This window comes from Chiloscyllium plagiosum, unplaced genomic scaffold (assembly GCF_037043375.1).
Source record: "Chiloscyllium plagiosum isolate Xiang-an unplaced genomic scaffold, Cpla_swu_hap1 HiC_scaffold_21, whole genome shotgun sequence".
Classification (NCBI taxonomy): domain Eukaryota; kingdom Metazoa; phylum Chordata; class Chondrichthyes; order Orectolobiformes; family Hemiscylliidae; genus Chiloscyllium; species Chiloscyllium plagiosum.
Genome location: NW_028270159.1, coordinates 5562502 through 5590299, shown reverse-complemented (window position 1 = coordinate 5590299; position 27798 = coordinate 5562502). Strand labels below are relative to the sequence as shown.

At 44.1% G+C, this 27798-nt stretch overlaps 1 protein-coding gene across 6 annotated transcripts in view; it reads right to left on the bottom strand.

Annotated features, from left to right (window-relative positions):
* The window catches only part of sec16a (SEC16 homolog A, endoplasmic reticulum export factor), a 78132-nt gene that overhangs the window by 4995 nt on the left and 45339 nt on the right, over window positions 1-27798 (bottom strand). For 2 of the 6 annotated variants that reach the window (XM_043720635.2, XM_043720636.2), the window contains exons 13-29: window positions 27214-27295; window positions 25713-25830; window positions 22962-23073; window positions 20950-21055; window positions 20681-20821; window positions 19895-20008; window positions 19570-19780; window positions 15789-16043; window positions 14126-14217; window positions 12606-12653; window positions 11214-11387; window positions 9438-9509; window positions 8259-8315; window positions 7271-7400; window positions 3860-3994; window positions 2255-2343; window positions 927-992 (exon numbers count right to left, since the gene is read on the bottom strand). In XM_043720635.2, the coding sequence (XP_043576570.2) occupies window positions 927-992; window positions 2255-2343; window positions 3860-3994; window positions 7271-7400; window positions 8259-8315; window positions 9438-9509; window positions 11214-11387; window positions 12606-12653; window positions 14126-14217; window positions 15789-16043; window positions 19570-19780; window positions 19895-20008; window positions 20681-20821; window positions 20950-21055; window positions 22962-23073; window positions 25713-25830; window positions 27214-27295 (2002 nt within the window). The remainder of the gene's footprint in view (window positions 1-926; window positions 993-2254; window positions 2344-3859; window positions 3995-7270; window positions 7401-8258; window positions 8316-9437; window positions 9510-11213; window positions 11388-12605; window positions 12654-14125; window positions 14218-15788; window positions 16044-19569; window positions 19781-19894; window positions 20009-20680; window positions 20822-20949; window positions 21056-22961; window positions 23074-25712; window positions 25831-27213; window positions 27296-27798) is intronic. The other 4 variants (XM_087998159.1, XM_087998158.1, XM_087998160.1 and 1 more) reach the window with 4 other exon arrangements.

Here is a 27798-nt window from a genome sequence, read left to right as displayed (position 1 = left end):
CTTATCCCAGTTCAAGGCAGGATGATTCATGACAGAGTGGGTCTTAGCGTTAATTATTTCTATACCTTCCCTAGCTGTCTAGGCAGGTGCACTGAAGAACATTCACTGTGGCGAGGTGAAGCTAGCCTGGGTTTGTGTACCTCCCAATAAGCAGACAGGTCAACTCCAGAACAGGTGAGGAGACAGTTGGAGAGAGAAAAACGAGAGGAAAAAGACTGCTTCAAACTTAAACAAACATTGTCTTTTATTAAGATCATTGATTCAACAGGAAACAGAGGTAGCAGATCAGAATAATTTAGGACTGAGAGGAGGAGGAAGTGGTGAACCTTGAGAAATCTCTATCACAAAGGGAGCTCTGTCTTTAAGTGAGATAGAAATTGATAGATTTTTAATTACTAATGATATCAAGGGATATGGGACAGCAGAGGAAAATGGCATTGAGGTAGATTAGATTAGATTACTTACAGTGTGGAAACAGGTCCTTCAGCCCAACAAGTCCACACCGACTCTTCGAAGCGCACCCACCCAGACCCATTCCCCTACATTTACCCCTGCACCTAACACAATGGGCAATTTAGCATGGCCAATTCACCTAACCTGCACATTTTTGGACTGTGGGAGGAAACCAGAGCACCCAGGGGAAACCCACGCAGACACTGGGAGAATGTGCCATCTCCACACAGTCAGTCGCCTGAGGCGGGAATTGAACCTGGGTCTCTGGCGCTGTGAGGCAGCAGTGCTAACCACTGTGTCACCGTGCCGTGATCAGCTGTGATCTAGAATGACAGGGCAGCCTGAAGGGGTGAATGTCCTGTCTCTGACTGCATAGAAGTGAAGGTTAAGACAGCTGGATACTCTGTGAGAGGAAGGAGTCACCTCTAGCATCGATACAATTGGCAATGTGGTTTAGCAATGGTGTAGTTTACCTCTCCATGCAGCAAACTGACAGGCTCGGATGGTGAAGAATCAGCATTTGGTATCGGGTTAAATATCTGGAAAAGGAGAACCAACACAAGATATTTGATATAAACTGCGTTTCTGCATTTTGCTCAATCAAACTCATTTTGATATGTTTGTTTTACACTTTCATTGTATCACAGGAAAAATGAGCACTTGGGGCCCATCCCTCATTGCTGGACAATTTCAGAGGGCATTAAAGACTTTGCTGTGGGACTGGAGTCAGACCTAAGCCAGACCAAGTAATGATGGCAGACTTCCTTCTCTAAAGGACATCAGCGAATGAGGTGGGTTTTCAATTTCAGATTTATTGTGTTACATTTAAATTCCAACAGCTGCCATGGTGGGATTTGAACTCCTGTCCCAACAATATCAGTCTAGGCCTCTGGATTACTTGGTCAGTGACATTACCACTACTCCACTATCACCCTGCCATTTTAATTAAACAGGCTTTTTTTCTAAAACTATTATGAACAATGCGCTTGTAAAATGTTTCAATTATCATTTGTTTGTAAAAATCTTTGAAATGTTGATTAAATGCACCTGTGTCACGTTTCTCAATATTACGGACACTTGAGCAACATCATAGCCAATCACTTCTTAAGATAATACATCATGTTAAAAATGGATCTTGTTACTGAGATTGTCAACCTACTCTGATAGATGTGAGGAAGATCAAAATTCTGAGCTGTTGACATAAAGGTTGGGGCAGCTCGGTGGCTCAGTGGTTAGCACTGCTGCTTCACAGTGCCAGGTACCTGCACGGCTGTGTGGAGTTTTCTCTGGGTGCTCCAGTTACCTCCCACGGTCCAAAATTGTGTGGGTTAGGCGGATTAGCCATGGGAAATGCAGGGTTACTGGGACAGGGTAGGAGGGTGGGTCTGTGTGGGTGCTCTTCGGAGGGTCGATGGACTTGATGGGTCAAATGGCCTGTTTCCACACTGTAGGGATTCTAATTCCATAACACTGTTACTGATAATTTCAAGTCTGAATCCAGAGCGTGGGGAAATAAGGATCAATTGTACCAATAAACTTAATGAGGTAGTTGGATAACAAGGAGGAAATTAACAGAGGGATTTGCTATTTGGGTGAGATGAAGATGGGGTGTGAGGGGGCTTATGAGGGCCAGAAAGACCAGCTCAAAGAGGTGCCCCAGTGTTGGGCTACTCTGGGTCAAAAGGTCTACATTCCAGTTCTAACATGTTTGAACAGGTTGATTCAAAATATGCAGGCAGGTTGCATTGAATGGCCTGTTTCTGGCTATTTAACAAGAGACTATAGAACATAAGCCTGATACCTGGGGCTGTGCAGTTGCCTCAAGATTTGCCTGTTCCACAGGCTGAGAGATCTCTGCTGGGTTTCCTTCAGGAGGTTGAGATCCCTCACCTGCAAACCACAAACACGAAAACTTTGGTATATCTTCAAAACAAAGTAAAATCCCAAGAATAACAGAAAAATCAGCCGAAAGGGTGGTACTAAAATAACCTTAATCACTCAAAAAGATACTAATGGGACTGAAGACTGACAAGTCCCCTGGATCCGATAGACCTTGATCTGCAAAGAAGTTGTCACAGAGATGGTTACTGCATTGGTTGTAATCTTCTAAAATTTTCTAGATTCTGAAAGGATCCCAAGGGGTAGGAAAATCATAAACATAACATCTCTAAAGTTCAGCGAAGGTTTACTCGATTAATTCCTGGGATGAGGAAACGTTACACCTTCATTCAATGGATTTAAGAATAAAAAGAGATGACCATCTTGAAACACAAAAGATCTTGAGGTGACTTGATGGGTTCTATGCTGAAAGAACATCTCTTCTTTGGAAATATATAAAATGGTGGTGGGAGGGGTGGGACAGATTTAAAATAAAACAAAGAATGCAGATGCTGGAAATCAGAAACAAAAACAGAATTGCTGGAGAAACTCAGCAGGTCTGGCAGCTAATGTGAACAGAGAAACAAAGTTAACGTTATTAGGCTCCTGAGTTTTGTTCTGAACTTTAAAACAAAGTTTAAAAGGAAGGGCTCTTCCATTAAAGATGGCAAGAGTGCTAAACTCTCTTGCTTCGAATGGTGGAGGCCGAATCAATGAGTTTTCAAGATAGAAGTAGAAGTAGATGGACACTCGACTAACAAGAACTAGACAGAAATGTGGAACTGAGGTTACAATTAGATCAACTGTGATCTTATTGTATAGTAGAGCAAGCTTGAAAGGCCAAATGGCCGACACCTGCTCTCATATAAACAGTGATTACCTGATTCAGTTAATAGCATTGTGACCTCCAAGTCAGAAAGCAGCAGCATTAAGTTCCACATACCAAGACTTCCGCCTATTATCAAGATGACTACCACTGCAGACACATTTCATGGCCAAGATCTTGTTCTTGACTCACCATTCCCAAATGCTCTCACTCCCCCCTCAGTTTCCAAGGATGCTAAGGATCAGTCAGTGGGTGATACACTCTCCCTTCAGAGTGAGAAGATCATGCATTCAAGTCCTGCTCCATGGCTTTAACAATGACTAGGTAGACACTGTCTTTCAGGCACCATAATAAACCGATGCCATGATGACCTTCACTTGTACAGGCAAAAGGTTTTGTGGGGTTACCCCAAAGGTAAGGGAGGTTCCCTGATGACCCTGCCATTATTAATCCTTGTTCTGGCTGTTGCATCTCCCACATTAAAAGAGTAACTTCACTGGAAAACAAAGTACTTCAAGGCTACAAAGTGCTTTGTAATCTCCAGATGTACTGACAGGAATTACAGAAATAAGACTCTGTCTTTATCAGGGACCTCGCTATCACTGGACAGCATGAAGACCCAAAGGCAAAAACAGAAACAATATTTTATAATGCTGACAGACTGATACAAATACAACCAGCTGGAACAGGAAGGCAACTTACCTGGCATCGGCACAAAGAGGTTGGTAGGGATTGGCATTGGTGCCAAGGGGGCAAACAGGTCCACTGGGGGCATCAGAACTCCACCAGGCCGTGATCCACTGGGATTCAGGACATCCACATATCGACCTTTTGTGCCTGAGAAAGATTGTGCAGGCATGTGAGTGTGAGAGTTCATGTATGCACATGTATGACAGTGTGCACGAGAGAACAAGCACAAGCGTGTGCATGTGCGCACATTTGGGTGAGTGTGCATGCATACAAGAGACAATGCACACGCGTGAGTATGAGTTAGAGTGTGTGTGTACACAAGAGTGCGAGTGTGCATGTATAAGTGAGAATGTGTGTATGAATGAGTGTGTGCAGTATGTATGTATGTGAGAATGTGAGCATGTATATGAGAGAACGTTTGTGTAATAGTGTGTGCAGATGTTTGTGAGAATGAGTGTGCGGGAACGGGAGAAAATGTAGCCCATCAATTAAAGAGGATTCATATGATGCATTTTTCAATGAGACAGATTTAAAATATCTTGTAATTTAGCAACTAGAGGAACAGACAGATTTAGAAATGCAGAAATAACTATAGGTCCTTCTTTTTTAATACAAATTTACGCGGTTGACAAGTTGTGATCATTGTTTTTATAGCATGAACTTTTAAAGTCTTTATTGGTTATAATGTCATTCCGGCCCCATTAGGCCATTGTGCGATTTTCTCATAACACGGGATTGCACGACAACAGATCTATTGTGTTACAGCAGAACTGACTATTGGCCAAAGGCTCCTTCAGCTTCACAGGGGAAAATGATGCTTCAGGCTTCAAACCCTAATCAGAGCCAAACTGGATCGCCTTAATCTCTCTCCAGGGCAATTAGCGATGGAGCCACATCATACGAGGAAAAGTTAAAATCCATGTTCAGTTCTGGACACCACATCTCAGGAAGGAGACCATGGCCTTGTTTGTGATGTGACAGATTCACCAGAATGATATTAGTGGGGGGGGGGGGGGAGAAAAGAACAAACCAAAAGCGCAACACATAAACATGCCCTTTGGCCCACCAAGTCTGTACCAAAACATAAAGCCTTTCTCAACTAAAAACCTTCTGCCTCTGTATGGTCCATATCTCTCTACTCGCGCATCTGTTGCTACTGCATATGATTCTACCACCTCTCTGGCAGCATATTCCAGGCACTTAACACTCTCTGCAAAAGAAATTGCCTCTTACATCATCTTTAAACCTTCCTCCTTTTACTTTAAATCTTAAGAATGAGCTAAATTATAAGCTAAATTGTGCATTCCCTTCAGTCTAGCAGATTGAAAGTGATCTAATTGACACATTTAAGACAATTAAAAGATTTTCCAGGGTTGATAAAGACAACAATTTTCTCTTTCTTTTGGGTGGGGGCAGATTCTTAAATTCAAATTATAATTCAAAAGTTTCCTGATGCTGCCTGACCTACTGTGCTTTTCCAGCACCACACCCATGACACAGATTCTTGAAATCCAAGCAGAGTCTAGTCACGCAAAGGCAAATTGAAATCTGGAACCCTCTTCCCTAATAAGAACCCACAGATGGGCGTAAAGTAAAGGGGGAAAGTGAGGGTGGTAAGTGCTTGGAATGAGCTATCGGGGAGGTGGTTGAAGTAGATTCAATCACAATATTTAAGAGGCATCTTGACAGAGACATGAATAGGTAGGGAAGAAGAGGATACGGACTATGGAGAGGCAAAAGGTTTTTAGTTTTTGTTGGTGTGGGTATGAAGTGTAACAGAACCAAATCAAATGTAGGAAGCCAATTTAGGGATCAGCAATGATTTAATGGAATAGCACAAGAGGCTCAAGGGCAGAATTACTTCATTTTCCCCGATGCGCGCACGACACACACACACACACACACACACAGTGTGGGAGGAAATTTCTTGCTTTAAACAGAACATTAAAAATGCGCTAAAGGATATTTTTAAATGGCAGAACAGTTCCCCTGCTACTGCCCTGGCCAATGTGCAAGTCCCAGGCAACATTAGTTGAACAGAATCATACTGCACAGTAACAGATCATTCTGTCCAACTAGTCCACGATGACAATGTTCCCAAACCAGATTTGTCCCACTTGCCTGCACTTGGCCCATATCCCTCCAAACCTTTCCTACTCATGTACTTATTCAAATGTCTTTAAATGTTGTAATAGTACCTGCATCTACCACTTCTGCTGGAAGTTCATTTGACACATTAACCACTGTGTAAAACAAGTTGCTCCTCATGTCCTTTTTAAAACTTTCTCCTTTCACCTTAAAAATATGCCCCCTAGTTTTGAACTCCCCCACCCTAGGGAAAAGACCTTTTTGTTATTCACCTCAACTAAGCCAGTCATGATTTTATAAACTTCTATAACGTCACCCTTCAATCTCCAACACTTCAGTGACAAATATCCCAGCATATCTAGTCTCTCTTATAACTCCATTTCCTGGCAACTTCCTTGTAAATCTTTTCTGAATCCTCTCCAATTTAATAATATTCCTCCTATAACAGGGTGACCAGAACTGTACAACCTCGACATAACATCCCAACTCCTATATTCAAAGGTCTGAGCAACGGAGGCAGGTGTGCTAAATTCCTTAACCACAATGTCTATGTGATGCAAATTTCAAAGAATTATGTAGGTGAACCCACTAGGTCTCTGTTTGATAACACTACCCAGGCTCTTCCATTAACGATTTCAGTCCTGCTCTTGGTTGTTTTACAAAAAATTCAATACCTTGCGTTTATCCAAATTAAATTCCATCTGCCACTCGTCAGCCCATTGATCCAACTGATCAAGATCTCTTTGTAATCGGAGATAACCTTCTTCACTGTCCATTATATGGCCAATTTTGGTGGCATAGACAAACTTACCAACCATGCTCCTGTTTTCTCATCCAAATTGTTTATGTCAGTGACAAACAAAAATGGACCCAGTAACGATCCCTGTGGAACACAGTTGGTCATAGGCCTCCAGTCCGAAAAACAACTCTCCACTACCACACTGTCTCCTCCTGTCAAGCCAATTTTTGTATACAATTGGCAAGCTCTCCCTAAATCCCAGATAATCTAACTTTACTAAGCAGTCTAAGCATGTGGAACCTTGTCAAAGGCTTTATTAAAGCCCATGTAAACAACATGTATCACTCTGCCCTCATCAATCTATTCCTTTCCTTCATGTAGGACTTTGTTGTGTGCAGTTGAGCTGCCATACTTGCTGTATTACAACACTGACCGATAAAGTGCACTGCATTATGAGGTGCCAATAAACTCTATTGAAGCAGGAGTTCCTTTTTTCTACACTTTGTACAGAAACAACAGAGACCACTGCCTTACAGTTCAAAAGACAGAGGGTGAGAAACAAGAGGAGGCAGAGGGATATACACACAAAACCTCACCTGCTTTCATGGAGAACCTGTTCCGAGGTGGAGGGCCACCTGAGGGTGCTGGTGCGGCTGAAGGAGTGGAACTTGAGGCAGGTGTAGGGGCTGTCACTGGGAAACTTGGCGGAGGAGGAAGAGGCTTGCTCTGTAATGACACAAGCAACATTACTCTTACACCTGGCAGTGGTTCACTCCAGCTCTGCACTGGGAATCTGGATAGGAATTCCTTTCTGCACTGTACCAAACTGTATATTGAACCTCAACATATCCTTTTCCCCTTTCCCCAAACCCCACCCAATTCCAGTGAATTAAAAATCAAGCAGCTTTCAGACTTGCACCCTCTTCTAATAAGCCCAATAGGTCATGAAACTATGTGTGCATTCCCCCTTCAGATGGCCAAACCAATACTCCAGCATTATCGCAGTATCAGTCCTACAACCTGTCACAATCCCACTCTTCCCAGATTTTCACCACACTCCCAGTTTTCCTTATTACCACCACACCCGGCCCCACACTCCATCACATCAATCTCTCCCTTCCCCCATCCCTGTCAAAAATACACACACATCTCTTGCGCTTTCTTTCCAGTTATGGTTCCATCGGGGGTGATTACCCCAAGGTATTCTAATCCCCAGTCAGTCTGAAGAATAATTGTGGTAGAATATCAAACCAGAGTTGGGGGGAAAAAACATCACGGCTAATTCCACCCTGTGCTGCTCATGCCCTATGATGATAGTAATCAGGAGCTAAACCTGTGCCAATTTTCCTTCTCTATAATCCAGAAAATGGAAGGAAACCTGCCATCTTTATTTGATTGCCTCCAAACTGTCTTCTGAGGTGGTCAGTTTGTATCAGACCTGCATACTGCTAGATGGCAATTCCCCACCACCTTCTCAGAGCAATTAAGAACTGCCAATTAATTCATGGCTATATTGTGACTGGCGGACCTTAAGAACAGAACTAACAGACAGGAAGGTGGAGCACATCTGGACTTGGTACTTACCTCCTCCTCAGGTTCATTCAGATTCACCCATCGTTGCTTCTTCTCATCCCACACAATCTGTGCACAAAAGACGAGGCAAAGAGTTCAGAACATTCCCCCCTCGGGAACACTGACTTTCACTGGGGCACTACCAGCCCACTAAGCTAACTGACCCATTAGACCAGAAGGCATAGGAGCAGAAATTAGGCCATTCGGTCCATCAAGTCTGCTCCGCCATTCGATCATGGCTGATAAGTTTCTCAACCCCATTCTCCCACTTTCTCCGCAATAACCCTTGATACTCAAGAACCTATCTATTTTAATCTTAAATATACTCAATGACCTGGCCTCCACAGCCTTCTGTGGCAATGAATTCCACAGATTTACCACACTCTGGCTGAAAATTTTCTCCTTATCTCTGTTCTAAATGGTCTTCCCTTTACTCTAAGGCTGTGACCTCGGGTCCTAGTCTCTCCGACCAATGGAAACATCTTCCCAACAGCTACTGAGTCCAAGCCATTCAGTGTTCTGTAAAGTTTAATTGGATCCCTCCTCAACCTTTTAAACTCCATCGAGTATAGACCCAGAGTCCTCTAACATTCTCAATGATACTGGCAATGGAAACCCATTAACATACCACTTGAGCAAACTAGCCTGTTCACAAGAAGAATATTTCCTGATTACAAAAAGCAAGCAGGCCACAATGATTGGGGATGAGTATGACTGGAAATAGGGAAGAATTGTTGGATAAGATCCAGGATATGAGAAACGTGACTGCTCAGCACGAGGGGCAGCATGATTCCATAGGCCAAAAACAGCAAGATAAGTTATGCACTGTCCTGAATTTATTGCTGCAGTTTACAAGAAACTTAACAAACCAATCCTGACTTTCATCTCCTTGAAGTAGGTTCATGACTGAACTTTGCTGTCAGACTGTTCCCAGAGATTAAAGGGACTTGGGGCCTGTCAGCTTACATTGGACCAAAGCTGATGGTTGGAGTTGCTATATGTAATAAACCTGGAGGGAGCCTGTAATTACAAAAACCCAGAGAGAGCCAACACTCAGCCTCATTTCAATTACAGAGATGTTGCTTCAATGTGCATGAAACATGGATACTTAGATATGACCTGTGACTGGTGGGACACAGATCTCCTGTCCCTCTAACCTCCTCCCAACAAACACCATCCCCAGTGACTCACCGATTTATTTTTGTCATCTGGTAAATGGGCTTCAGTCTTCTTGCTGGGCCGCAGCCAGCTCAACCAACCACCCTGTAAAATAAAAAAAACCTCTTGATACCATACCTGGGGGGTGGGACAAATGTAGAAGGACCTTCACCTGTCCCTGTCCTGGGAGTGTTTGATAGGGATAGTGTAGAGAGAGCTTTACTCCAATCTTATGTTGTACCCTTACGAGGAACATTGGATTGGAAAATCCCAGGACATCTGACTGGCAGGTTCCTCACCAACATCAAGCTCAATTCATCATCATCCCCTGACTATACAAAGCCTACCAACTCAGTACGACCCTCTTGACCTGTCCATCATCTCTCCCATCTATCCACTCCACCTTCCTCTCTGATCTATCACCTTCTCCCTCACCTTCATGCACCTATTGCATTCTCAGTTACCTTGCCACCAGCCCCAACCAGCACCCCCCTGCCCCCCCATTTATCTCTCAGCACACCCCCAGCCCACAAGCCTCATTCCTGATGAAGGGCTTTTGCCCGAAACGTCGATTCTCCTGCTCCTTGGATGCTGCCAGCAACACACACACTATTCTGATCTCCAGCATCTGCAGTCCTCACTTTGTCCTGCCAGTAAGTAGCAGTAGTTGACCAGTGAGTATTGCAGATCCATGGATACAATCATCCTCATACACCCACCTGGATTTGGAATGTGATCACCTTCCACTGCTCTAGGAAGCAGAGCATTTCATAGTGGTTGGTGACCATTCAGCCCAATGTGCCTGTGCCAGCCATTTAGCTCTCTCGTTAATGTCACACACTATCCGCATTCTTTCCTAATAGCTGAAGAAATGTGAAGCCTATCAGTATATAATTACTTATATACTGATAGGGGATCTGAATGACAGGGAATACACTGCAGATCACCGTAACAATGAAAACAATTCTCACCTGACCCCAGCTTCTTTCACAATTGCCTTACATCCGTTCAGTACAGGCTCATCTACGACTGCAAAGTTTTTCCTTATTTACTTAATCAAAAGCCTTCAGAATTTTCAGCACTTATATCCCATGTTTTATTGCCCATCTCCGCTCCAGTACTAATATTCTGTGATTTGCCCAAATATTACAGGACAGTAGTGGTTCAAGGTGCGAGCCTAATCATCATAGCTGCAGGATAATGGGTGATAAATGCTAGTGTCACAGGGAGGGCGAGGGGGCACACTGGAGGGAGACACAGAGACAGGCGGCGAGAGAGAGAGACACAGAGGCAGCAAGCTGGAGAGAGAGGGGCAGCGAGAGAGAGAGAGACAGGCAGCAAGAGAGAGAGACAGGCAGCGAGAGAGAGAGAGAGAGAGATACAGGCAGCGAGAGAGAGAGAGAGGCAGAGACAGGCAGCGAGAGAGAGAGAGAGGCAGAGACAGGCAGCGAGAGAGAGAGAGAGGCAGAGACAGGCAGCGAGAGAGAGAGAGAGGCAGAGACAGGCAGCGAGAGAGAGAGAGAGGCAGAGACAGGCAGCGAGAGAGAGAGAGAGAGAGGCAGCGAGAGAGAGAGAGGCAGCGAGAGAGAGAGAGGCAGCGAGAGAGAGAGGCAGAGAGAGAGAGAGGCAGAGAGAGAGAGAGGCAGAGAGAGAGAGAGGCAGAGAGAGAGAGAGAGAGAGACAAGCAGAGAGAGAGACAAGCAGCGAGAGAGATAGAGAGACACACAAGCAGCGAGAGAGGCAGCGAGACAGAAAGAGAGACAGAGCACTAGAGAAAGAGATGCAGCAATCCTTCAAACCTCCCTCTACCTTTTTGGTCTCTGGTTCCTTCCGTCTGGGTTCTTTTTTTGTTTCCGGAGCTGTGTTGGCAATGGTCTCTGATGGAGGTGGAAGCGTTGACTGGTTAGCTGCAGAGGGATGCCTCTCTCGGCCCATGCTGTGGACAGATGACTCAGAGGTAGTTCGCGAGCGTCTCCCATAGGGCTGAAACAGAGGATTCTAACATGAAACCATCGCAGACAAGTACAGTTTGAGCCCTTGGTAACAATTCCTCCAAACTGAAACGCCCCCCCTCTCATTCGCCAATCAAATACCAGTAACCCACTCTGTATGATGGCATAAACCGGGTGTACCAGTGACTGGCAAACACCTCAGGAGCAGCAATACTGCACTCTGGGTTGCAAGGCCAAAGGAAATGCTTGCGCTGATGTGTCTCAGCATATCTTAAAGATTCCCATGAATGTAATGATAATGACCTGCTTCCCCAACACCACAGCACCTTCAAAGTCCCAACCAAATCTAATCTCAAGACCAGTTGAAAACCTCTAGACTGAGACTGATAGAATTTTATTGGGTAAGATAAGTGAAGAAGGGCTTATGCCCGAAATGTCGATTCTCCTGTTCCTTGGATGCTGCCTGGCCTGCTGCGCTTTTCCTGCAACACATTTTCAGCTAAGATAAGTTAACCAAAGTTAAATAGAGTTGAGATCCAGATCAGCCAAGATCAAACTGCATGGCAGAACAGATTCAAGGTGTCAAATGACCTCCCTCTATTTGTATGAAATATAGGCAAGTAACTACCTAAATAACCCACAACACAGTCACGAGCAGCTTCCCTTTCAGTTAAGGGGGGAAAGTTAGGGAGAAGTGATTTTCGGCCTATTTTGCTAAAGCCCTCATCATGGCAGATTTCACAATGGAGGGAATATCTGCAGCATGTCACTGAGTAACACATCCAAGGATGGAGAGAAGTGATAGGGGTAACAATTCCAAAGCTTTTCCTCTTAGTCCTAAATAAAACTGAGGAGCAAACACCCACATATACTTTGATCCAGTCTACTGACGAGCAGTCTGCAAAAGCTCACATTTTCCCCTCAATGAGGGGAGACACATCTGGGGAAGTTCAGGTTTTGCTGTACACCGCCTCCAGCCCCCTACCTGCAGGAAACACGCAACAACAAGATGCAAACCCACTCTGCGATCCAACACCCGTGCAAAGATTGTTAGCAAGTGGATCGAGGCTACAAGAGTTAATGATTGGATGGCAGAAAGCAGGAGGCAGAGTGGGATGGGGATGGAAGAGGGTACAGATGGAGGGAGGGAAAGCATTGACCACACTGCCCCACCACCAGATGAGTAATAGTTAAGAATGGGAAAGGAAAGCACAAGGACCCTGACACAGAGGCATCAGGTATTGCGTACCATGTGCAAAGACGACTGAGACGTTGACCTCGATCTTCTTCCAGAAGCCTGGTTCAGACACAAATGTTCAGCTGTGTTAACCACATGCTGTTGCACAAACAATTTAACAGGCTCACCTTCATAGTCAGTCAGTGCAGTACACACCATGCAGGCCAGGCTGAAATGCCAGCACAAATTTTCAGCATTGTGTTTGTCAAATTTTTATTACTGTGATAATAAAACCTCAGCCTTGCTACAGTTCAAATGAAAGCACTTACACTCACTGTGCAGTTTGTTAGAGTCTCATTATAAAACTTGCTAAAGAAAGTGTCAGGTGTTCTCCTTGAGCAGGAGCTTACCCTGTGGATTCTATCACCTTACTCTGCTCCAGGGAAGCCACAAGTCTAAAAGCCTAACATGGGGGGAATGGGGGGGCGCGGTGGAGGAAGGGGATGGGTGATTGAGGGGGCTTCAGCTGTGATACATTCTGCAGTTGGATTCTGATACTATGTACCAAGACTCCAACAAAGAATAGCCACTTGGCTCTGAATTTAATCCAGCAAAGTTAATGCCTCTCAGAGATACAGGAGCAGACGAAGGAAATGAATCTTCTCCCTCTGGAATTTCAGACAGGGATGAATCACGTGCATCATTAGTGAGTCCAAATGATAGCAGGGATGATCAGGAATCCAGCCAACCACTTGCACTTGTTGGTACAGCCAGCAGTAAACCGATCCCACAACAGGAACCTGCTACTGGTGGCATGGGGCCAACTGCAGCCTGTGATCAAGGATCAGCTCACTCATCCTTAAGTAAAAAAGCAACAGTTTCAAACAGACTGCAGCAGCTAAAACACAGAATTTGGTGAAGCACAGTTTGGAAAATACACGCAAGAACACTGAATGAGGTCCAGACCTATGTGTAATGTGTCCTGAACAACCTAATTCAGTTGAGGTCACCTACTCAATAGATCATCCCACTGAGGGGGGCACTGGGGCCAGGACATCAGCTGGAATAGCAATGTGGCCAAGATGGAGTGGTGAAGGAGCACACAACTTGGGGGAAGTCAGTCTTGCACAAGGAGCTTGTACCACTCACATGCAATCCAGAGATTATCTTTTAACACTTGGGTCACCTCTCAGAGTCCAACATCAGGAGGATGCAGAGAGTGCAATACTGACGCCCACCTGCAGGGGTGGGCTCATTGCAGAGGGAGGGGGTGGGTACAAGAGGCCAGCTTCCACAATGCACTGTGGAGAGCAGTCTATCAGCAGGGAGGCAGGGGTGGAGGGGGGTGTTAAACAGATGAGTGACCATATCTCACACCCTGCAAGGATTCCAACACTGTAGATGCCTCACCAATACACCAATTTAGCACTGTAAAAGACCTAATGACTGTCAACTGGCCAATGAGCACCAGAGGACGGTCTACCAAGATAATGTCCACTCAACACTGACCTGACTGAAAGAAAGAATTGGCAAATTGCCCAATACTTTTTAAACCTATAGGTAACTTTGGAGATGAATCCAGCCAGCATTACCATTTTGACCATGTGATCATAGAAATCCTGATGTCCACTTTCCCCAAAGCTGGATCTTTTAGGAGACATCTGATGATTGACGGAATTACATTCTGGAGAGTGTGGGGGACAAAGGGAAAAAACAAATTAGTACATAGCAAGGAAAAATGAATTTCTCCCCCCCAACTTCTTTTTGTAAGTTACAATGGAAGTCTACACTGTATGATGGCAGTTGATCATAAGCATACCAGCTCTTCGCTAAAGCAATCCCAAACTAACACTCTAGCACATTGGCCTGTATCAAGACCAAAACTAAACCCATTGACTTTCATGTATTGTCAACTCCAACCCAATTCTACTGCTCAGAACCCCATATCAATCCCAAACAAAACCCATTGCTTGCTTTCTCTGCTTAGCCCTGTATCAACCAATGCCCCACCTAATTAATTAAAAAGTAATGGAGGGAGGGATTACATGGAATACCCCTCAAAAACATCATCAAATGGTCATTATCACAATGCTGTTGATGGAATCATGCTGTCTGGAAATTGGCTGCTGCAATTCCTACATCATGTTATGAAGACAATTCATTATGTTTTTGTTGCTGATTCATGTTAAGGAAATTGTGGACTGTGGATAGCCTTGGAATAGCTGAACCTGATCATTTTTAAAGGGATCACTAAAAGGACATTGGGACTTGTTGAAAGCGCTTTTTTGGAATTCACATGGCTTAAGTTAACTGGTTGGACTTGTTCACTGGAAATGGTTTATGGCTGTCAGTAATCAAATTTAGTTTGGATATTACTTGAGCTCAGCTGGGGTAAAGTCCAAGAAGGTACCAAGGTCCTCGTCTGCCTTGCTGAGAAAATCCTTTTGGAGAATTCAGCATGAGATTTGTATAACTAACACAGCTGATCTCCTGAAAAGCTTGTAATTTCTTGACAGTTCCTGAAGGAACAACATCTGCAAAAGTCCCAATGACAACTGGCTGTGTGCAGTGACACCTCAGTGTGCCAGGATGCTCACTGACAGCTACCTTCAACATTTTACCACCTATCACCTTCCCTTCAAGAAATAACAATATTGTCTTTTCTTTTCCAGCATTAATTTCACATGAAAATCTTTTTTAAAAACATTTATTTTTTCACCGTTGCATGCTCATAAGCATTGGGCTATTTAAAAGAGCATATGGTTATACTTTCCTATTTCAAACTATATTAATTAGCTCTGCATCTTTGTTCAGTGTTGTTTTCACATTAAGTCAATAATTTTGTTGCTCATTAAAGAAACTGAATTTTTTTTTAAGAACTACTGCACCTAATATGGATAAAATGTATAACTATTCATATTGACAACTGGTTAAAGTATTAAAAGTCATCTTGTGACCAGTGCAGTGATGGGCACAGTGAGACACAAGACATGCTCCAATAACAATCACAAGAGTAGCTATATTTCAAAAAGAACTTGATTGGCTGTGAAGCATTTGGGGATGTCCAGAGATGGCAAAACACGCTAGACAAATGCACTCTCTCTTCCAAAGTAGCACAAATTTGGTGAACTTGTTTAGAGATTCAAGCGGGTGAATAAAGTTAAGACATGCATCAGGGGTTCAACCCAGCAATCCACCCCTATCCCACTCACCCCCCACCCCGTCCTATCCATGGTTGCCATCCTGCGTACAAACCTGTGTTCTCAGGCACCTGTTGCTCCGGCACAGTCTGCAGAATCTCTGAGGGGAGCCCCAGGGGCGATCCAGGTGGGGCTGTAGAAAGGGGGCCTTTAGCTGGCTCAAAAGGCTGCTTGAAGGCAGAGTGGGGAGACTGTCCTGGGAAGCCAGGCGAGGCTTGGGTGGGTGAGTACATGGGGATTCCACTGTCCATCATCGGCTGGAGGGGAGGGGCTGCTGTTGGCCTGCCATCCAATACGGCGTGAGGAGGGGCTGTAAGGAAACCAAGCACATGCACAGGAAACAGGAAGGAGCAAAAGGTACAAGCCATGGACAGTCAGCCCCTTCGCAAACCTGTTGCATAAGAAAAGGAGGAGGCCATTCAGCCCCCTGGCCTGTTGTCATTCTGTGAAATCACAGCTGGTATGAAACCTTAACTCTAGCTCCCCCAAAAAATCATCAATCTCAAGTTTTGAAATATTTAATTGCTACCCAGTTGTTCAAGCATCCACAGTTTTATTTTGGCAGTAGTGGGGGATGATAAAGCAGGACTGGGTGGAGAATTCAGGTCTCCACTCAACTCTGAAATCATCCTCGGTACAACCGGGCCCTAATTTTAAGTTGAAGCCTCATGCACGGAGCAACTTGCAATAAACTCAAGCTACTTAATTGAAATGGCAGCACACTTTACATCCAAATATATCCCTGCACAACTGTAGAGAAACCTCCAGTCTTGTTGCTGAAAGTTCTGAGGAAAGGAATGACAAGGCCAGCATTTATGTGCAGTATGGAGGGGAACATGATGTTGTTTACCTGGTCATGCTGCCCTTGCCCTCTAGGATCAGAGGCCAAGTTTAGGAAAGCCTAAAAATCACATTATCCCTTTGTCTGTGAGGACCATTTTTGTATGGGTGTGGCATTGGTTTCCTGTCTCTCTCTCTCTCTCTCTCTCTGTCCTTAAGATTGACTTTTTAAGCTTTTTCAGACAGCAGTAAAGTGTCAGCTGTTGTGGGTCTGAGCCAAACCAAGTAAACAGAAGTGATTTCCTTCCTAAAGTACATTTGTGAAATAGATTGGTGTTTACTACGACAGTTACATTGTCACCATTAGCTTTTAATTCCAGATTTTATGATTTAAATTCCACCAGGTACTTAGGTGAAATTTCAACGTATGCCACAGATACTAGCCTGAGTCTCTGGATTACCAATCCAGTGACAATACCGATAAACCACCAATACCTCACTCATCTTACATGGGGCTAACAGTTTTCTAAACACGTTCCCATTTCTTTTTGTTTAAAGTTACTTTAATTTTTAATTACTTTACTGACTTTTATTTTAAACTTTCTACTTCATTGCATTTGGTAGTTGTCTAAGAATGCCTCACTTTTAAAATTCACAACTTGTCCTCAACCTCCTTCATCTCTAATCTCCTCCAGTCCCACAAGCCTCCAAGGATACTGCGCTCCTTTAATTCTGGCCTCTCATGCAGCCAAACTTTAACTGCTTCACCACCAGCAACCAGGCTGTCTGCTGCCTTGAATAAACTCGAGTTCCCTCCTTAAGACTAGATTGGGAGAAATGAAAGAGGTTGAAGGGACTTGAGAACCATGATTGGATTGTGTGGATGGTAAATTTACTGGTTGGCCAAGTGATCGACTCCCATGCTGTAACAGCAATATTTTTCAAAGCATAGCCCAGTATCATTTGGCCAGTACCTCAACCCAGAAGCTTTGAAGGAGTGCCAAATAATTCACATAGAGCACAAGGCAAGCATAGATCCTGGCACAGAGTCAATGATCCACCACAACTTTGTAATGGAGTCATTCATTTGAGTAGGAAACTCCAGAAAGCATTTTATCATAGAACATAGTACAGGAACAGGCCCTTCAGCCACAATTTCTGTGCCAACCATAATGCCATTCTAAACTAATCCCATCTGCCAGATGACTACCAGGCTACTCCAACCTCTCGGCATCATGGTAGCCCACAAACCTACCAACACACTGAAACAGCTCCTGATGAACCTAAAGGACCTGTACCAACAACCAGAAAAACAAATGTAATTTACAAAATACCCTGCAAGGATTGCAACTAACACTACATCGGAACAGACAGGCAGGAAATTAGCCACCAGGATACGCAAACACCAACTAGCCACCAAAAGACATGACCAGTATTCTTACACACAGATGGAGGACACCACTTTGACTAGGACAACACATCAATCCTAGGACAGCTAAACAGAGATACACATGGAAATTCCTCGAGGCCTGGCATTCAAACCAGAACTCCATCAATAAACACGTCGATTTGCACCCCATTTACCAACCTCTGAGAAAAAGAACTGGAAATGATATCACCCAGCATAACAGGCCAAGACACATAAATAGAAAGCGGGACAGAACACCAGCACTTTACCGGACGCTCACTGATGATGTTACCTCGCATGGTGACGAAACGTCTGAGAGCAAACCTACCAGCTCAGCAAGCAAACTTACAACCTAAGTACAAAACTTCTCAAAAATTGCAATCCCATCTGCCTGCCTAAATGCCTGTTAAGCGTTGTTATTGTATTTGCTTACACCACCGCTCCTGGCAGCACGTTCCAGGCACCGACCATCCTTTGCATAAAAACCCTTTGTTTCACATATCTGCTTTAAATCTTCCCCCTCACTTTAAACCTACACCCTTTAGTATTTGATATTTCCACCCTGCGAAAAAGACTCCCAACTATCCATTACATCCATGCCTCTCAATTTAATACACTTCTATCAGTTTGCCCCTCAGTCTCCAACACTCCAGAGAAACAGTCCAAGTTTGTCCAACCTCTCCTTACAGCTAATACACTCTAATCCAGGCAACATTCTGCTAATCCTCTTTTACATCTTCTCCAAAATCTCCATATTCTTCCTAGTGTGTTGACCAGAACTGCACACTACAACAAATGTGGCCTAACTAAAGTTTTATACAGCTACAACATGACTTGTATATTCAATGCCCTGACTGATGAAGGCAAGCATGCCATTGCCTTGTGTTGCCACTTTCAGGGAGCAATGGACTTGCACCCCAAGATCCCTCCTATATCAATGTTCCCACAGGTTCTGACAGTTACTGTCCACTTTCCTCTTGCATTTGACTTCCCAAACTGCATTATCTCACACTTGTTTGGCTTAAACACTATCTGCCATTTCTCTGCCCAACTTTTCAAATGATCTATATTCTGTGGTATCTTTTGACAACCTTTCTCATTATCCATAACTCCAACAATTTTCATGACATCTGCAAACTTAATCAGACCACCTACATTTTCATCCAAATCGTTCATATATAAAGAGCGATCTCAGCACTGAGCCTTGTGGAATGCAACTAGTCACAGACCTCCAGTCAGAAAAAACACCCCTCTATAACTGTCCTCTGTCTTTTATAACCAAGCCAATATTGTAACCAACTCACCATGGATCCCACGCGAGTTAATCCTCTGAACCAGTCTACCATGAGGGACCTTGTCAAATGCTTTAGTAAAATCCATTTGGATAACATCCACTGTCCTGCCCTAATCAATCATCTGTCACTTCCTCAAAAAGATGCATTTAAGGGAAAGCTTGACCAGCCCAAAGGAGAGAAGAATCAAAGGATATGTCAATTGGTTTGGTAGTCACTCATGTAGAGTTCGCAAATACTAGCATCCATCTAATGGGCTGAATGACCTGCTTTCTGTTGTTGTGATTTAATTCTATTTTAAATGCTGGAGGGTAAAGGGTGGGGAAAGCGGGCACAGCCTTGTGCCTTTCAGGTACCTGGTGGCATGAGCTGCACTCCGGCCATTCCTGGCATCCCTGTGTCTGCAGTGAAAGATGTCATCAGTGGATTGTCCATGCCCAAGGCCTCCTCATGAGAGCCTGCGACTTGCCCATCTGACTGGCTGACCTGGTCATACTCTGAACTGGGAGTGCTGGAACAGAAAGGCTGAGGCGTAGTTCTGCCCGACCTACAAACAAGTGCACCGTCCTGGAGGGAGAGAGAGAGAAAAGCAAAAGGCAAAAATAAAAGCATGAGCAGGTACTGCCAGGCAGTGAGAGAGAGAGGAGCCCACCCCCAGACAGGGCACATGTGCAGTCTCACCTTCAACTGATTTTCAATTTGTCGGAGGTGTTTAATCCAATCTGGCTCCACATGCAACTCCTGCTCTGACCGCTCCTTCAACTGAGGGTCAAAGAATCGCAACCGGGTGGAAATCTGCTCAGGAACAGAGAAGAGGGAAGTGAGGAGAGGCAAAAGAAAACATTCAGCAACTGTGGCTCAGGTACCAACCCTGTAATAACCCCCAATGCCCACCTCACAGACAGATTCAAACTCACCCTGAACAAAAGATCCCCATAACCCCATGAGGTTAACAGCGTCCAACTCTAAATTCTCAACTCTGTACCTGGCTGAAGGAAGAAAAGCCAAGTTGGTTTCTCTACCAGAGTTCAAGTTGAGTTTGTCCCCTCATTCGTCATTCACACAAACCAAGATTAATAGACTCCTCACTTGTACATATGATTAGGTGGCCCTTTACCGCATTAGAGTGCTTAGACAAGCTGTTAGATTTACACTGGGTTCACAGCACAGAAACAGACCATTTTGTTGTCCTAGTGTATTTTTGTTCCACATGAGCCTTTTCCCACCCTCTCTTCCTCTCACTTTGGCAGTATATTCTTCTCGCCCTCCATTTCTCTCACTTTTATCCAGCTTCCCTTTAATATTTCAACACTTTTCACCTCAACCACTCCCTGTGGGAGCATGTTCCACATTCTTATCATTTCCTGGATAAAGATGCTTCTCCTGAATTCTTGATTGGATTTACAGGTGATTCATTTTTTTAAAAATTAAAATACAACAATACATCCATACTAAGTATCTCCATACCTGAATAAGCTGGCTCAAAAACACTGCTGAGTAATACACTGGATTCTTGAGAACAGTCCTTGCAATGACCTCGCAGTAGTGAAAGGCTTGTGCTGCTAAACCCATCTCAGCCAGTCTGCAGGCATAAATAAACTTAAATACCTGCAAAGGCAGGAAGGGAAATACATTGTAACCTGTGCTTGGTCAAAACGTAACGATACAGTCACAGATCCAGTCACTGGGCAATGGTCGAGGTGTGGGTGCAGAAGCATGTTAAATCTGACATGTACCTGGAAGTTAGGGAGGAAGCAGACTTGGTTGCCTAGCGCCTGTGCGTACTCGTATGCCTCTGTGCGCTGGATGGCCCCATTTGAAGCAAACTTCAGAAAGGACCAGCTGGAAACAGTAAAGAAACATTTCGGAACAACCTTTGTTAAAAAAAAATACACAAGCAAAACTTCTGCCCATTTTTTCTCCACCTTGTTTCAATGAGTGAGTGATTCAAGGGAGTTCTGCTACATACAAATAAGCAGAATACCAAATGAAAGATTCTGGCTTAGGAAAGAGCTGCATCCCTCAAATGTTCCAAAATATCAGCCTGTAATACAGAGAAACCTTGACTATCCAGCATTCAATTATCCGAATGTCGAATTATCTGGCAAGATCCCGAAGCTTGTCTAAACTATGTTATCCGACATTTGATTATCCAGAATTTGATTAACCGAACGAAATACTAACCACCCATGTCCTTTGGATAATCAAGGTTCCTTTGCATTCCTTAAAGTCCCAGAACAGGGGTTTTGGGGAGATTGCTTTCAGCTGAGCCAAACAGGCAGCAACAAAACAATCATGCCATAGAATGGAAGAGCACAAAATGGTTGCTGCATTTCCAACAGGGCCTCCATTTCAAAAAGTATTCAAATTGGTCACCAGGTTCTTTTGAAGACTTCAGTTGGCAAGAGATACTACATAAATGCAAGATTTAAGAAGGAAATCTTGTCCCAGAATTTTCCCTCACTCGTGATTAATACCTGCTCTGCTCCCACATTTTTGTGTTAACTCAGGGTTGACATGCTGAGCTTCACCAAGCCTCATAGACAGTGAAAATGTGGGAGAAGCCCAAAGCAGCTCATAAACCGAGAGAAAATACAAAACTCTTTTGTTCAAGGCTGGGGTTGGAAAAGAGACAGCCAATCAGCCAGAAGCCAGTTTATTCATTCATTTAGATGCTAGCTGCACTGCAACACTATTCACCCACCCTTACTCCATGTCCCTCAATACTTGTATCCAATAAAAATCTCTCAATCCCATACCCATGTTTGACCAGTTTCTCAACCACTCCGAGTGTGTGGGTGCCATATTCTTACTACACTCTAGGTAAAGACATCTTCCCTGAATCTTCGACTGGTTTATTAAAGACTGCCTTATATTGTAGGTCATTACTTCTGGGCTGCCTTTTTTGAATTCCAGCTAAGCAACATTCAGCTATGATCCTAGGAACCAAATTAAACAACAAATCTGAGCCCAATCCCCAAGAAATGAGTGAGTAACCATCCTGCAGTTCACGAAACCCTCTTTATCAACAGTCAATTTTTATTCCAAGATGGCTCAGGTACAAAATTCAGGGGAGAGGTGAATGGTAATGTTTAAAGGTTGATATTTCACTCAAGGCAAGCAGCCAACAGCCAAACAAAGGCTCAGCAAGCACACCCAAGGACAGAGAATGATTGGGCAAGAGAGCATCAGACTCAGAGATTTAGGTCTCCTGAGTATTTTTAACTATTCAACAGAGGAGGCTGTTCTCTATAATACATATCCAACAGACTTAGCTCTGACAAAAAATATTCATTAATTTGGGGCTGTGCATTTATTTGGCATGGATCGTTGTTTCTCTGTCTGAGCCAAACCAGCAATCTCACCAAAGCCCCTCTTCAAGACTTCAGGGACTTTAAGAAATATTACAGGCTGACATTCTGAAACAGTTGAGGGGTTGCAGCACTTTCTAGGGCAAAGTCTTTCGTTCAGTTGAAAATAAAACCTATATCCACTATTTGAATAGGAGCAGGAAATCTCACTTCTGGTCAATGTTTATCCTTTAAACATTGCTAAAATGAAACACGATTAGCTGGCCTTGGCCTCATAGGAACTTGCTGTGTGCAAATTGACATGTCTTTTCTCCAGCAGTAACTGCACCTCAAACATACTTCACTGGCTGAGAACAGCAGTGGGATTACTCAGGGATGTAAGATGTGCTACACTAATGATATTTCTTTGTCAAGCACAAGGACCCATGAGAACTCACCTGTGGTTTGAGCCAATCAGAACTAGTTTGGTGGTCTTTCTGGTGTACACTCCAAATCCAACTTGTGCCATTAGATAGCAGAAATGAGAGGCATCCAACAGCCCCTTGGTAGCTGCAAGAGAAGGAATCCCTACTGTCAGCACCTTCACAGTGACATGGCAACAAGAGGCAGCTTTCAGCCCTTGTAACCTGTTCACCCATTCAATCAGAACGTGGCTGATCTCTACCAGACTGCCCCTTGCCCAGCAAAAATCTATCACTTTGTTTACAAGTTTCCAGTTAATAGCCAGCTGCAATACCCTCTTCAGGGACAGAGGTCCATATCTTGATTCTGTTTGGCATGACCAAGTGTTTCCTGGGATTAGCACCCAAAAGAATCATGCTAGAATTAGGAGTAGGCAATTTAGCCCCTCAAACCTGCTTTACTATTTGATACCATCATGGCTGATCTCTCAACTTAGGCTTTAAAATAAAAGCAGAACATGGGGCAGAGTTGAAGGAGGAATGTTTTGGAAATCTAAAGAGAAACATCAGGCAGTATAACAGTGTGGATATTTAGGTGAAGGCATGCAGAATGCAACAAAAGAGACAGAGTTTAATGGAAGTAAAAAGAAAAACACTATTTGGGCACACAACCTATTCTAAAGCTATAGACAAATTCATATTACAAATAGCAATAACAGTTTTGATTACTCACTTTTGCAGAGACAAGCTCTCAATGAACGGTACAGCAGGTTTGGGGGGGGGGGGGGGGGGGGCTGAATGGCCTACACTTGTTCAATGTAACCAAAGTTAGGAAATAAACAGTCCGAGGTTCAAACTTCGAAAAGACAAAGAGATCGGAAAAAGGGAGCTAGGATTCCTAGCTTCTGATCTACTCTTATACTCATAGTAATTATACAGTTGAACCAGTTCAGTTTCTATTCGATACTAACAAGGATGCGTGGAGGATTCAGCAGCGGTAATTTATTAAACATTTGCTAATGGAATATGGGCAACAGCAGAAAGGCTGGCATTTATTGTTCATCCCTAATTGCCTAGAGGGCAGTTAAGACTCAATCCCATTGCTGTGGGCTTGGAGTCACACAGACCAGATCATCTAAGAATGGCAGATTTCAATTTCTAAAGGCCACCAGTGAATTAAATGGGTTTTACACCAATGATTGCATGGCCATCATTTGGCTAGATTTTTATTCTAATTTTGTTTTAAAACTGAATTTGAATTTCACCATCTGCCACAGTGAAAGTCGACCCTCTGTCTCCAAAACATCAGCCTGGGGTTTTAGATTACTAGCCCAATGACATTACCATTATACAACACCTCCACCCACCCTACACCTTCAATGTCATGGGGTGATGATTAGGTTCTCTCCTGGTGATGGTCATTGCCTGACACTCATTTGGCATGTAAGTTACTTGCCGCTCATCAGGCCGAACCTGGAACCTATCCAGGTCTTACTGCATTCAGACACTGATGGCTTTAATACCCAAAGTGGTAAATGGTGCTGAACATTGCACAAATATCAGCAAACATCTTCACTTCTGACATTATTGAGAAGGATTGTTGATGAAGGAACTGAAGATATCCCAAGGCTGGCCTGTAACAACCATAACCATCTTTCTTTGCGTCAAGCAGGAATTCAGCCATCAGGGAGCTTGCCCTGCTTCTCACTAACTTCAATTAATACTTTGGACATCTGCCCTCGAAGGGCAGTCAACTCCTCTCTTCCACACATCTGCTAAATGAAAATCCCTTTAGGCAGAAAATATTAGTGAGAATGATGAAGTGGCAGAAACTGAAACCTGAGGCAGCACGGTGACTGAGTGATTAACACTGCTGCCTCAGTGTCAGGGACCCAGGTTCGATTCCAACCTTGGACGACTGTCTATGTGGCGTTTGCATGTTCTCTCCATATCTGCTCTGGTTTCCACCCACAGTCCAAAGATATGGTTAGGTGGATTAGCTATGCTAAATTGCCCCAGTGTCCAGGGATTTGCAGGCTCGGTGGACTAGCCATTAAAAATGCAGGGTTACAGGGATACGGTGGAGGCTGGGTCTGGGTCGATGCAAACTTGATGGGCCAAACTTGATGCAAACTCTATCTGCATTTTAGGGATTATATGGAGACTGTAACCCAATCAACAGCACAGCCAGAAGGGAGAAAAGTTGGGGAAAATGCACAAATATATAAATCTGCAGTGAGAGGGTCACAGTGGGCAGCACGGTGGCACAGTGGTTAGCACTGCTGCCTCACAGCGCCAGAGACCCGGGTTCAATTCCCGCCTCAGGCGACTGACTGTGTGGAGTTTGCACATTCTCCCCATGTCTGCGTGGGTTTCCTCCAGGTTTCCTCCCACAGTCCAAAAATGTGCAGGTCAGGTGAATTGGCCATGCTAAATTGCCCGTAGTGTTAGGTGAGGGGGTAAATGTAGGGGAACGGGTCTGGGTGGGTTGTGCTTCGACGGGTCGGTGTGGACATGTTGGGCCGAAGGGCCTGTTTCCACACTAAGTAATCTAATCTAATCTAAAAAAGATGCTGGCTCAGCATGATTGATCATAAGATGCCAATATTGCCAAACTTGGTTGGATGACGACAATGGCACAAAATCCTCTCGCTCTCAGAGTTGTGAATGGGACGTGAGGACAGAAATGGGCAGTGGGGTACAAAGTAGATTATGAGCTTCATGAAAGGGAGAAGAAAATAAAAGGCAAGGTCCCAAAGGTCAGGCCATGGCAGAGCTGTGACCTACCGAGTGTGTCGCCCATAGTCGTGATGGTTTTCCTGTCCAGGTCAGGCCCATTGGAAAGGTTGGACAGCACCATGGCTAGGTGAGGTCGCCAATCCCCCCACCTCTCATCTCCACAACACTGCAATATAACAAACACAACAGACTTACAGATTGGCAGCCTCTTATTCCAGAGATTCCTGGATTTATACAATGTCCCTTATCAAACAGTCTATAGGACGGTGCATCAGTAACTAAAACAAGCTGGAGAGCACAGGCAACTCTCAAAACACTTTCTTTGAAGCCAGTTCATAGCCCAGTCCTTCATTAAACTGATGGTTTTACTTGGTGGTTTTTCAGTAGTCTCTGGTATTGAACTGCACTGACAAGGTTTTCAACACAGGAAGCAGCACCACCAAAGCCAACAGTGCCCTGCTACTCATTACCCAACCTGCCAATATTTGCTTGTACACTTTTCAGAAGAAGGCACTTTATACAGAAATGGTCGTGCAGCAATGAGGTTAGTGGACTAAATTCAAGGAGCAAATCCAGCTGTGGACAAACAGTCTGAGAATTTGAATTTAACTCTTTTAAAAAGTCCAAGAATAAAAAGTTAGAGTCAGTAAAACAACCATGAACCTTGTAGGCTATCTTTAAAAGAAAACTGCCTCATTAATGCCCTTTGTGAAAGGAAATCCTTTTTTAAAACCCTGTTGATGAGATGGGAAGCACTAGCCAGGCCAGCATTTACTTCCCATCCCTAATTGCCCAGAGAGCAGTCAAGAGTCAATTACATTGCCGCAGAAATAAATTCACAAGCCGGCCATGGAAATGGAACATTTCCTTTCCTAAATGGCATTCGTGAATCACACAATTTGTATTGACAGGGGCATTCACTATGAGACTTTATTTTGATTCCAGATTTTTTTTTAACTCAATTCAAATTTCACCAGCTGCTGTGGTGGGATGTGAACCTTATGCCCAAAACATTAACCTGGGGGTTTGGATTACTAGCTTAGTAACATTACCATTTCACCACGACCTCCCCACTTTACCAGGCCTGCTCTATATGTGACTCCAGTTCTGCTCCAACATGGGTGATATTGAACAGCCCTCAAACAGGTAGTCAGCAGTATCAAGTCCACCATCAATAATTCAATACGGAAGCTCACCTCCACCTTCTCAGGGCTACTATGGATGGGCAATAAATGCTGACTATACCAGCATTGTCCAGCCTCCAAGAATGAATTTTACAAATACAAACCAAAGGGAGAAAACACAGTGGAATATTCCTGGAGGTAACCTGTCCTCAGAGAGTTTGTTAGGGACAGTGTAAGGGAAGCCTTACTCTGTATCTAACCCTGTGCTGTGCTTGCCCAGGAAATGTTTGATGTAGATAACGTAGAGGGAGCTTTACTCTGTATCGAACCCCGTCCTGTCCCTGTCCTGGGAGTGTTTGATAGGGGACAGTATAGAGGGAAGTTTAATCATGAGGTTCAGTATAAGTAACATTAGCAGGACTAACCGTGGCTGCAGCTGGCATGCGCCCAGACATCAGCTGGTATACTGTCTGCAGAGGGTCATTGATGGGCAGACTGTTGGCAAACCTGAGTGAAGAGAGAAGTGTTAACTATTAGTCTGTAAACGTCACTGTGCAGATTTCAGGACTATAACACACGCTGGGTGTCCGGACTTCAGAAAAGGTGCTGTATAGATGCGAATCCTTTCTATGACACCCTGTGTCATTTATTTCCAGTTCCCTCTTCACCCCACCTGACACTTGGTCCAGTACATGGAACTATAAGGACCCTCACTCCTTTCCCACCACTGCCCACATTCCAGCACAAACTCCAAACCAGCAGAAAGCAGGGATATAATGTCGTGGGAGCAGAAGCTTCATTTTTCTTCCCAATCCTGAGGCAGGCAACACCCTTCTCAAGAGAACAGAATTGAAGGCTCAATGAATGCAGACAGGGCAGTGGTCCACTATTCAACCAAGTGGGTCATCATGGAGAGCTAACACAGGAATATTGAACCTGACAATATAGAAACCCAGCAATTCAACTCAACATGTTCATGCCATAGTTTCTGTTCTGTCTATCCTCTCCAC